The sequence below is a fragment of the Eubalaena glacialis genome, chromosome 8 (assembly GCF_028564815.1).
Source record: "Eubalaena glacialis isolate mEubGla1 chromosome 8, mEubGla1.1.hap2.+ XY, whole genome shotgun sequence".
Classification (NCBI taxonomy): domain Eukaryota; kingdom Metazoa; phylum Chordata; class Mammalia; order Artiodactyla; family Balaenidae; genus Eubalaena; species Eubalaena glacialis.
The window spans coordinates 87072897-87085389 of NC_083723.1; the positions used below are offsets into that span (position 1 = coordinate 87072897).

General features: G+C 41.5%; 1 protein-coding gene across 4 annotated transcripts in view; it reads right to left on the bottom strand.

Annotated features, from left to right (window-relative positions):
* The window catches only part of AOAH (acyloxyacyl hydrolase), a 177653-nt gene that overhangs the window by 117664 nt on the left and 47496 nt on the right, over positions 1-12493 (bottom strand). For all 4 annotated transcript variants that reach the window (XM_061197922.1, XM_061197920.1, XM_061197921.1 and 1 more), the window contains one exon: positions 107-166. In XM_061197922.1, coding sequence (XP_061053905.1) covers positions 107-166 — 60 coding nt within the window. The remainder of the gene's footprint in view (positions 1-106; positions 167-12493) is intronic.

Here is a 12493-nt window from a genome sequence, read left to right on the forward strand (position 1 = left end):
TCAACCGTGGCGTGTTGTGTTGTGGGTTTGCGTCCGGGGTAGCCCCTGGCCTTTGGAGGTGAACATGCCAAGGAAAATGCTGGCATTCTCCCCGTTTGTTGCTTACCAGAGTTGGGGATTTCTTGACAATCTGTCTTGCCTTCTCTAGTGTCAGTTTCCATGTCTCCTATAAAAATTAAGTTAGACAATATTACAACTTGTGTCTCGTTCCTTTCACCATGTTTTCCAAAGTTAGGTTTTTTTAAGTTCGTAACCTAGCAATAAAGGAATTATCCCATAAATTTCTGATAAAATAATTCACAAGAAAGCAATTTCATGTTAATAACTCTCTTTATTAAGGGATTTGCACTGTGCCAGATGCCACGCTAAGCACTTCACAAATATTGTCTTATTTAATCTTCACAGCAACTCTGAGATATATGACCTTTTTACAGATGAGGAAATTAAGATGCAGAAAAGCTAAGAAACTGTCTGAAGATCTCAGAGCCAGTGTCCGACAGAGATGCCATCTGAACCTCTGTCTTCCTGCCCGCTGTGCTAAACTCAGTAACTTGTTTTTGGATCTGAAAGCCTCAGGGCAGGAGGCGGTCGACAGACAACCTAAGTGCCTTGTGCTGCAGGACAGAAGAACGGATGACAGCTGCCATTCGAGCTGACTCCACCTCTTGTTCACCTCCTCTTCTCCTGCTTTGACATCCCCGTTTCTAGAGCATCCAAGGGCATCTTCTGAGTTTATGTTGCAAGTATAAAGGGTTAGCTAATTATTACCAATAACTTTTGTTGTGGAGCTCCATATCTGTGTATTTGTGGGAGGGTTGAGAGAAAAGTAACCTGGGGCAGGGGGTGGGGGAGGTGGGTGGGGGAGGGGAAGTATTCTCTCCCAGCACTGCTTCCCAGAGCTTTTGTCCCCCTTCCTCAAATGTGCTGACCCTGCCATATTCCTCCTCAGGCTGTCTCCTGTGTGGCCCTAATAGAACTTGGGTGATGGTTTACATGCCTGTGTTCAAACTCCAGCTCTGCTGCTGACTAGCTGTGAATCCTTAAGCAAGTTATATTCTGAGCCCCTCAGTATCCCCAGAATTCCTTGACATATAAGAAAGCCCTATTTTCATTATCTGCAACGTGGGAATTATAGCTACTGACCTCATAGGGTGCTGTGAGGATTACAGGACATCATGTCAGGCCTCTAGACCAGGGCCTACCCTGATAGCCCCTGCTCAGTCATTGATAGTTTGATTGGAAAACTGTCTTTCAGCCCCAGCTATCCCCTCACCTAAATCAGTAGGGAAGCTGAGGTTCAGGGAGAGTGCCATAGTTCTCAGTCCAGGTAACTGGGAACGTTGTCCCTGCACCTAAGCGGAAAATACAGGTACTGGGATAGGACTTGGAGCTGGCTGGTCAGCAGGAGAGGCCTCTTGGGAGGTGCTGGCCTTTGCTGCTCGTGGATGGTCAGGACTTGAGTCCCTACATGACCATTTTGCGTGTTCTTCACCCTGGGAGATGCCTTCCTCCCCCATGGAGCCCCGTGTGTTCTGAAGACCTCAGCCACGTTGTGTGTACATGAGTGGAGGTGTGACTGCTCATTGGGAGCCTGGGTTAGAGTGAATTTTCCAGGAGGTTCTTTAGGAAGGAGGGGGGCAGAGCCAGCTGCAGCTTGCCCCCCATGGGCTGGCTCTGAACCCCTCTCCCTAGTGTCTGCCCCAAATCATATTCCTCCTGCTCAAGTTCAAAGGATGGCAAACCACAGCTCTTGTGTCAGAGGCAGCAGGCCCACTGACATCTAAGAGCACATGTTAGCAACTTGAGAAAAGAAGTTGCTCTCCAGGTAGGTCTTGTGGCCAGGATGCGCTTGTACAGTGTATGCTTCTTAAACCATTGAAACACTACTGTTCCAGCTGGTGAGCAGTTGTGTCCCTGAGTCCCTGAGTGCCCCCCATCACTGCCTTGGCCATCCAGCCTGTCCTTAGGACTCCCCAGACCTCCCTGTGATCAGTCAACGTAGGGGCCAATGTCATGGTACAGTCTGGTGGGCATCTTCAGACCTTGATCCAACATGGCACCCAGGGTCCATTCTGATTGGCTGGCAGCAGGGCCAAGACAGTTCATTACAATCCTCATTTTTAAAACATCGATGTCTTTAACAGAAAGACTGCTTAGGAAATGGCCCCATTCAAAAACTGACCTTACTGACTGCAATTTTGTCCTTTTCTGGAATTTTGATAAATCCTGGCAAATTTCCTATTGTATCAAGTAAGTATTTCTTGTAGGGTCATTATAAGACACTAGATCTAGCTGCAAATTTCTTTATGGTGTCCTTTTTGGCTGCCCTTGTTAGCTTAAAGTTCATTGTCCACAATATTGAAGGTGGAGTTCCTCTGCCTTAATTATGGGTCTCCTGCTTCTCTACTTTGGAAGTACCCCTTTGCATTTTAAGGTCCATCTCAAGCATCTACAGGGCCTAGCACAGTTCCTGCTACATAGTAGGTGCTCAATAGATACAGAAATAAAAGTAAAAGAAAACATTTATGATATTGTGCTAAGCAAGGAAAAAACAGGCTATCAGATTTTACACATACAAAAAAAAAAATTCTGCAAAGAAATATGCCATAATAGCTGTTGTTGATAACTTTTCCTTTTGGTTCTTTTCTGTGTTTTTTAAATATTCAATAATGAGCACAAATTCAGCAATACATGCTTTTTAAAAAAATGAACTCAATACATGTTGCCCTGTTGCTTATTGAAAAAGAAAATGATTTGTTCCCAGCACAGGGATGTGGTGAGGACCCTGGAGATCTGGGGGTGAACAGACACGCCTGCCCTCCCATAGTTTCTGGGCTGGCAAGGAGACACCAGGAACTAGTACAGTAAATACAGTAAATAGAAGTGAGATGAAGCAGAGAGAGGGCGTTGGCAATGTCTTTTTAGGAGAGGCCACTTGGATCCCCTTGAGATAACTGATTTGATTTTAATCCAGCTCAGTTCTCAGGGGAGATCAGTGTTTAGTGAGGGATAAAGACAAGCAAAAAAAAAAAGAAGAAGAAGTGACAAGGGCTTCACCAAATGCCTTCTGATCCCTTTAGTGCTGGGCACAATTGCTGCTTTTGGGGTCCTCCCTGGAATGCTGAGGGCAGATTTATCTGGTCTTGGCTTGACCAGAGCACCACCGTCTCCCACAGTTTAAGTGCACTAATACCAACATAAAAAAAAACAAAAACGTAAGTGCTTTTAAAAAATGCTTTGGTAAAGCTGAATCCTATGTATTGAAAAATAGCCACTGTAGGATACAGTGGAAAGCAGATATAATAATAGACCAGCAAATTCCACCCAAAGGCCCGACACGCCACTATCTGATAAAAAATTATAAGCAGCGGAGCTTCCTATATTTGCCTTTGTACCTAACAGAAATGGCCTCAAAGCCCTTTTGTCCTTCTGCCTTAACTCTTCTGGTCTGCCTTCTGCTGGAGTTATTTATGTGCTTACTGCCTTCAGGGGGCAGTCAAATCCATGGGGATGGCATCGTTCAAACCTTGCTCCATTTGTAAATCAATTTACGCCATGAAATCTGGGGGTGAGGAACAGCCTGTCCTAATAAACTTCTAGAAAAGATCTGGAGTAGATCAGAGATCTTCTCCCCAGCCTCAAACCCCCTCATAAATGCCTGCTCTTTGACAATAAGAAACTCACGTCTAAAATCATTTCACGTCCCAGGGGCTTTCTCCTTTGTGGAGCCTGTCACTGCTGTCAAAGTACCACGTGAACAAAAGGCACTTCCTGTAATTTTCAAATCTACTGTTGCTATAATTGATAGCAGAGAGCCCCATCACTAAAAATTATTCCCTGTAGAAACTCATGCCTAAAAATACGATTTTTCTTTATTTCCTTCACTCCTGAGTGTACCAGAATTCAATTCTTTAACATCACAGAACCTGAGAAGGCCCACTTTGTGAAGGTGTCCTGTCCAATTCACCAATACTCCTGAAAAGTCGAGGGACATCGTGTTGAGTTCTGGAGCATCCCCTGCGCACTACATTCTCTGCATGTTTTCCCATTGTTGTCAATACAGTGCAGTGTGCTTTGGCTGAAACATTTGAATATTTGGGAAATGCCTTTCTAAATAGTATTCTTACCACAAAGTGGCTCAAACCCTTGAATATGCTAATATGTGCTGTGGCTCTCCCAGCAGGACATTTAGTTTACAGACTTCCCAAACTTTTAAAACTTAAAACAACAACAATTTTCTTTCCTAGCACACCTATTAGCATCTCCCAGAGTGGGAGTAAAAGCAAGGATTTTTGTGTCAAACAGGTCTGAATTGAATCTGGACTGTGCCACTTATTGGCTCTGTGACCTTGGGCAAGTTATGTATCCACTCTAAGACTCAGTTACCTCATCTATAAAATAGGGATAATAGTAATTATTACTTAACACTTTCTACATTGTAGTCTTATCACAGTTTGCTGTCAATCTTCTCTTCCAAGTTATAAAACCCTTGATGAGAAGGATTATGTGTCATTCACTATTACATCCCTAATATATAATTCATGGCACGACATAGATACTTAATAAGTACTTGTGAAATGAATGAATAGAATGAATGATTACACAGAGAAATGACTGGCTGAATGAGTATTTCTTTCTCCTTTCATTATCAGTCATATGCTTACAGCTACACTTGTCCCTGGGTTACATGAATTTCTACACATTTGCGTAGGTGCTTGGCATACAGAGCCAGAGCTCTCCCCCAACCGTGTGATTCTCTGCATTAAGTCATCCACACTCCATGGGAGCTACACTTGCCATTCCCCTGAGCCTTAGTGACCTCATGAGTCACATTATTTGGCTTGTATTAAAATTTCAGGCATACTTCCTTCTTGGAAAATAGCGTGGCAACGGTGGGAAAGGTGCTGGAGTCCAGAGACCCGAACCACCAGCTCTGCTTGCAGATGGCCATGGTTAAATTATGTAACCTCTGAGCGTCTGCTTTCTATCTGTACAATTGGATGGAAGGACTCAAAGACATTTGTTAAAGCTAATTTTGTTTGCTTGTCTTAATGACAGGCAAAGGGGGCAAATTGTACGCAACGTGAAAATGAAGAGAATTGCTCTCTCTCCTTGGTAACCTTTTCACTGTCCGCTATCTAGCGTTTAAGCCATTGTTTCTAAAGTATGAAGACCACGCTTCCATCTTCTGAAAAATTACAACTTCAGAATGGAGGGTGCAACTGTAATCAGTGGTTGGAGAGAAAGCTGGGGAGTAGATTGTGAGCTGGATATAAAACTCCCCTAGCTGGAAGCTGTAATGATGTTTCTGACTCACTGAGAGCAATCATCTGAGGCATGAGCAGATTCTCCGTCAACAGTGAGGGGCTTGGTTCTGGAAGTACTCATTTGACCCTGCAGTTTGTTATGGTCAAATCTTCTCAGCTTCTCATTACTTTCTCCCTTTGATTGCAATGTTTCCTTATTCCAGTTTCAAATCCCCTTCAGAGTCTATTTAACACTCTCATGAGTGAATTGCAGAGGAAGCCATCACACAGGCTTACAGAGATATAAGCCCTCAGCCTAGAGTCTTATAGCCCAAAGAACCATGGATATGTATATTGCATTTCTTTATTCAAGGACTTGGAAAATTCCAGGGACAACATGGCATGGCTCCCTAGCAGTCTACAAAAGGGGAAAGGTCAACCCTTTGCTTGATCATCAGAGCACACAGCAGCATATACCCATGATGGTTTTGCTCATATAAGTTTTTATCAAATAGTGGCATGTCTGGCTGGAATTTGCTGGCTTATTATTTTACCTGCATTCCACCATAACCTACAGTGGCTACTTTCCAATACATAGGGTTTAGCTCTACCAAAGCCCAATTTGATTTTCATGTTCCCACATTTCCCAGCTTTATGACTTTAAGATACGTGGGAAAAAAATGAAGTCAGTTCATGTCATTTTCTTCTTCTGGAGACCAAAAAAGGAAAAAAAAAAAAAAGAGAGAGAGAAAAAAAGAACTGTAAAAGTAACAGAAAACACCACCACTTTTGAATGCATTCCTTTATACCACTAAATGTCTTTTCTTCATACATATTTTACCATTAGCTAAATTTCCTCCTTTTCTTCTCCTGGACCAATTCTGCATTGTGGAGCTATTAGTATCATCAGTACATTTAGTCACACTGCTTTTATCCTTCTCTATAGGAAATACCTATTTAAAAAAAAAGTCTTATTTTAAATAACACTATTCCCACCCCACAACTTTTCCTGACATTATTCATTGATTTTACTATAACCACCGCCACTGCCATCATCACTACATACTTACAGAGGTTCTTCTATGTGTCAAGTTCTCTATCAGGTGCTGTATATACCATATACCTACTCAGCAAGGTAGGAACGAACAGTTCTTAACCTTACTTTATAGTTGAGAAGTCCACAACCCAGTACTGTTTAAGTGAATTGTCCAAGGCTTCATGATGAATTTTGTTTCATTTTGACAGTTTTTTCCCTAGTATCTGGGCATGTGCCCAAGTTCTCTATGGCTGGACTCCATGGGCTTTTCTTATTATTTGATATTGTCCTACTCTTTAAACACATGATTTCTGGCAAATAATTGGGTTCATCAGATAGTGGGTGTGGTTCAGTCATTGGGTTGTCTTGGGTCAAGTTCTTTGTAACATACTATTCTAATTTTTTACTGTTATTCTATTTGCGTTCAGGTTCCTAGATCAGTCTTGCCTTATGTTACACAATTAATCAATTTCTTCATCTTAGTTTCCTACTGTTGCCGTAACAGATTACCACAAATTTAGTAGCTTAAAAACAACACAAATTTATTCTTTTTTTTTTGGCCATGCCACTCGGCCTGTGGGATCTTCAGTTCCCTGAGCAGAGATCGAACCCGTGCCCTCTGCAGTGGAAGCACCGAGTCTTAACCACTGGACCACCAGGGAAGTCCCCACAAATTTATTCTTTTATAGCTCTGGAGGCCAGAAGTCCTAAATGAGTCTTAGGAGGCTAAAATCATGTGTCAGCAGGGCTGGTTCCCTCTGTACTTTCCAGGGGGAGAATCTGTTTCTTGACTCTTTGGTTTCTAGCAGCTGCACACATTCCTTGGCTGATGGCCTCATCACTCTGACCAATACGTCTGTTGTCACATTTTCTTCTCCCATGCTGATCCTCCTGCCTTTCTCTTATAAGGACCCTTGTGATTACATTGGGCTCGTCCAGATGATTCAGGATAATCTCTCCATCTATAGATCCTTAACTTAATCATGCTTGCAAAGTCTTTTTTGCCATGTAAGGTAACATTCACAGATTCTTAGGACTAGGATGTGGACCTCTTTGGGGAGGCCATTATTCTCTATACAATACTGCTCATTGAACAAATATTTATTGAGCAATTAATATACGCAGTGAAATGTGCTGGGCTCTGGGGAAGTCACAGGGAACTTGAGAAATAAATCAGCCAGATTATCTGCTAAATTCATGGAGCTTACATGTTAACAGAAGGAGCAGATATTAAATAATAATTTTACAGTTATTTATCTTATTGTACAACTGTTTAATTACAATTGTGATAAGTTCTGGAAGCATGGAATGCCATGAAAGAAGAGGAATCCTAGAGGACCTAACTTAACTTGGAGCATCAAGGAAAACTTCTTAGAAGAAATGACTTCTGATCTGAGCTCAGACGTGGGTGATTAATTAGGTAAGATAAGGGCCAAGAGCGGAAGAGAGACCAATGATTAAAACTTTAAAACTCAAAGTATCTTTTAGAACTTTTCAAATTCAAGGGTCATTAGCTTTTCTTGAGCTAAGGGAAGAAAGCATAGTCTCAAGAGATATATAGTTGTCATTATTTTTTAACTTCTCAAAAGCAGGCAAGAAACATTTCCAAATTTGAATACCGTATAAGTAAGTACCTTCCTTGGAATTATCTGATTTCTTCTACTTATCAGAAGTCAAGGGTAACTTAACATTTGCATTGTTAGTGCTATCCACTGAAGATTCTTGGGATTGCTAAGAGCCTAATGATCCCCAAATAAGACTTTAAATAAGTCTGAGTAGATACATTCTCTAAGATTCCAAGTATAGACTTAAACCAAAATACGGCTTGGAATGTCTGTCAAATCCTTTGAAATGCTGGGAGAAATGATTGAATAGCAGACTATACATCCAAGTATGGTGTTAAATGCTGTCCTAAGTTCTGTTAGAGTTTTGAAGCTTCAAGTCTTCAGGGAGCAATTTAATTTAGTGATCTCTGATATTTACAGCCTGTCTGTTTCTGTGATAATTTCTTGTCTAATGAACTTCAGAGAGTTTTACAGAGGCAAAATACATAAGAGGTAGACGGAATCTCATTTAGTTTTCACTTTTTTAATTATGAGAAAAGGATCATCATATCCCCCCGTCATTTTTGGCCCCTTGATCTTCTTCTATAGACCAATTGTTTTTGCAGCCTTTGCTCTGTTTTTTCTTTTTGATTTTGTAAGAGCTCTTTGAATCATGGAGAAAATAATTCATAGTGTGGCATATTACAAAAACATTTCCCAGTTTGCCATTTGTCTTTTGACTTTGTGTATGCCAGGTTTTTATAAGTTAGATGTATTCATATTTCCCTTTGTGACTTTGGGTAAATTATGAATAAAATTGCTCAGGTTTTTCTTCTTTTATGGTTCCATTCTTTATGATTCAACCTTTAATTTATTTGGGATTTATTTTGCTATAAGGAATAGATAAACACCTAGCTTAAATTGTATTCCCCAGATGGCTAGTCTTTAATCCCACCCATTTACTGAATAAACCAGTGTTTTGCCACTGATTTGAAAGGCTATCTTTTTTATCAAAAACAAGAATCTCAAATGCATTTGGGTTTATTTTTAGACACTATATTCTGTTCCAGTTTAAGCTTTTAAGCTGACTTTTTTGCATCTAGATGGCTATATTCCCCTGTAATTTACCTCACTGCTCATAATTTCCTGAGATGTTTAAAGAGGAACCTTAGAAATATTGTCAAGTAAACAACTCCACAACCAACAATTTACTTGAATTTTGATTTCTCATCTATAAAATTGGGATAATGGAATAACTTCGCAATTGTGTTGGAGGATTTTAGATGATGTATGATAAGTACTTAGTCCAGCTTTTGGTATGTTATAGCGACTCAGATTGTGGTTGTCAATTGCCTTTTATTTTTCAGCCCCTAATGTGTACCTATCATAAAATAGGGGCTTAGTAAATGTATATTATGAGACTAAGAGAATGACCATCCATGCCTTGAAAGCCTATCAGTTTTAGCCAAGGCTCTTTTCACCTTAGTACCATTTCTGGCCTCAGTTATCAGAGATATGGTTGTCTTCCAGACACAGCTATGAGTTTATTAAGTGAGGTAATTTGGAAAACTTTATTAGGTCTTCCAGAATATCAAGGTACACAAAAAATGTTCCAAAGCTGTAGGTTATTCTTTCTCGGATGTTTGTTCCCTTCAAAAATAACATTTGATTTTCTAATGATTTGCCAAGTCACAGTTGAAGAATTGCCATCACTCAAGAAGGAAATTTCCTTAACCTAAAACTCTGATGATCACACAAATGGCTTCTTTCTTATTTAATAATTTATTTTCTCGTAGGCCTGGATTTGTGAGAAAACACTCACATACTATACAGAGTTAGGGTGGAGAACAGGAGAAGAGCAAATACAAGCTGGGTAGGTTGACCAGACAACTGAAGGAGAAGAGAAGCTTAATTTTTTCTATTTAGTTCAGGTTTTGAGCTACTATTTTGCTAGAGTTGTCCATGGTAGTAGCCTTGGAGGCTCCAATGTAACCATGATGACAGAGGAAGCAATTTCCTTTCCTTGTTTGACACAGAGATTCTGTTAAACTGAGAACACTTAATCATTTTTAGTTTGTATGTACCTGCCACAAAAAAAGCCAAGTCATAACACAGATAGGTTAAAGAAATTTACCCAAACACACACACACACGCACACACACACACAGACACACACACACACCATGTTGAACAAAATGGAGCTCGCGATCAGAGATTACTTTTCTTAAACAAGAACAAAGGAATAATTGATGGTTACTAGAGAACAGTTTGGTTTTAAACAGAGGAGATGTTAAACTCCAATCCTCTTGCCAATTTGACCTCACTGTTCATTCATTAATTCAGTTTATTAAAAAAATCACCATTGGGGCTTCCCTGGTGGTACAGTGGTTGAGAATCCGCCTGCCAATGCAGGGGACATGGGTTCGAGCCCTGGTCTGGGAAGATCCCACATGCCGCGGAGCAACTGGGCCCGTGAGCCACAACTACTGAGCCTGCGCGTCTGGAGCCTGTGCTCCGCAACAAGAGAGGCCGCGATAGTGAGAGGCCCGCGCACCACGATGAAGAGTGGCCCCCGCTTGCCGCAACTAGAGAAAGCCCTTGCACAGAAACGAAGACCCAACACAGCCAAAATAAATAAATAAAAATAAATAAATAAATAAATAAATTTCCCTTTAAAAAAAAATCACCATTTATTGAACATATACTTGATTCCAAGAACTGTGGTAGCCTCTGAGAATATGCCTCCAAAACTATTCAAGTTTGAGGCTCCTATTATAATGAACTCTAGGCTGTCTCAATAGGGGAATAATGCAGAGATGCATGTCTGGGAGATAACTATGGCCTTGGTCAGAGTGGAGAACTGGAAAGGACAGAGTGGATGCCCACGATGAGTCATCTGGAAGATTAGTGGCAGGAAAGGCCCAAGTCTAGATAGATGGATCAAGACATCTTTTTTTTTTAATTAAAAAATACTTTATTGTTAAAAAAAATGGGATCAAGACATCTTAAGGCTTAGGTTGGGTCTGTAAAAAAGATAAAGAAGAAGATGCACTGGGAGTACAGACTCCAGCAAGTGCTGGGAAGGAATGTAGAGAGAAGGGGTATTATGAAGGCATTGCTGTCCTATTTTATAGAAAGAACTGGGTTCAAATGTAAGCCCATTCATTCAATACACATTTATTGGGCACAAGTAGTGTGTCAGCCTCCTATACCCATACCAGGCAGTGGGGGGAGAGAGCTGGCTCAGGAATAGTCCCAGCTTTACAACTCGTAGCCCAGCAGTCAGTCTCATAGAGCCAGACACTTAAACTAATGACTAAAATGCAACAACGGAAGTGCAATGACAGCTGTTAGGACATGGTATCTTGGGGACAATGCGGAAGGGAGTCTAATCCTCACTGGAGTGGGAGCATGAGTGTCAGATGGTTTCTTGCAGAAGGTGACAACTGAACTGGGTCTTAAAGGATGACTCAGGGAAAGGGTATATTATAGGTACAGGGGGAAATAGAGCAAGGCTGGGAGGTGAGACCCAGCAGGATGTGAGGGAAATGATAAGAAGTGTTGAGCTGCTGGAGAGAAGTTGATAAGGCAGTTTCTCCAAGAACAAGGCTGGGTGGGTAGGGACAGGCTAGCTAATGGAACTCAGACTTCGTCCTGACCTTGATGGATGGCTCTGAGGGATTTAAGCAGGAAAGGGAACATGGTCTGATTTGCGTTTGGAAGCATCACTTTGGCGCCTGGATTTGAGGATTTCAAGGCTGGAGGTAGAGATATCAGTTACAAAGTTGTTGCAGTACTCCATCCCAGAAGTGATAAACCCCTGAATTAGGCAGGTGGAATTGAGGATGGAGAAGGGGGATAGACTAGAAAGAACCATTGAGGTGGGTGAAAGGTGGTTTCAAAACTGAGATATGGAATATGGGAGGAATAGCTGATGTGGGGAAAAGATAATAGTCCAGTTTCTGACATGTTATGTTCAAGGCGTCTTTGGGACTTACAAATGAGGATATTTATCTGGAAGCTGTATGCACTGGCAGAAGCTCTGGGGAAAGTCTTGAGCTTTATTTGTGAGGCTTACAAGAGCAAACATTCTGTATGTTTATGATGATCAGTCACTCTTCTAAGAATTTTCACACATATTAATTTATGTAATCCTCACATTAGCCCTTGGAGGTAGGCTCTACTATATTCCTCATTTAACATATGAAGAAACACAAGGAAGTTAGGTGATATATCTCAAATCACTCAGCAAGTACGTGGTGGAGCCAGGGTCACCGATGCCCTCAGGCTGGCATCTGAATCTCTGTGCTGAGCCACCAGGCTGTCTTGCCTATAATCACTCAGAGAGAAAGCCCAGAGTTAGCAGAGTCTTGGCTGGGTGGGTCCTGGTGCTTAGGAAGGGAAGGGTAACCCTCAAAGGGACAGAGTAGTGCAAAGAGAGCCAGGAAAGGGCAGAGGAGTTTCGGGAAGGGAGTGGCAAGCAGTGTCAAACGCAGCAGATGATGGATAAGAAGGTTTTGGGATTTGATGTTTAGGAGGTCATTGGTGGCCTTAAGGAGAGGTGTTTCATTAGCGTGATGGGGCTAGAGGCCAGCCTGCAGTAGCCTGAGAAGCAAATGGGAGGTGAAGAAAAGCTCTCCTCTTTTAAAAAGTTGCTGGATGCTGCT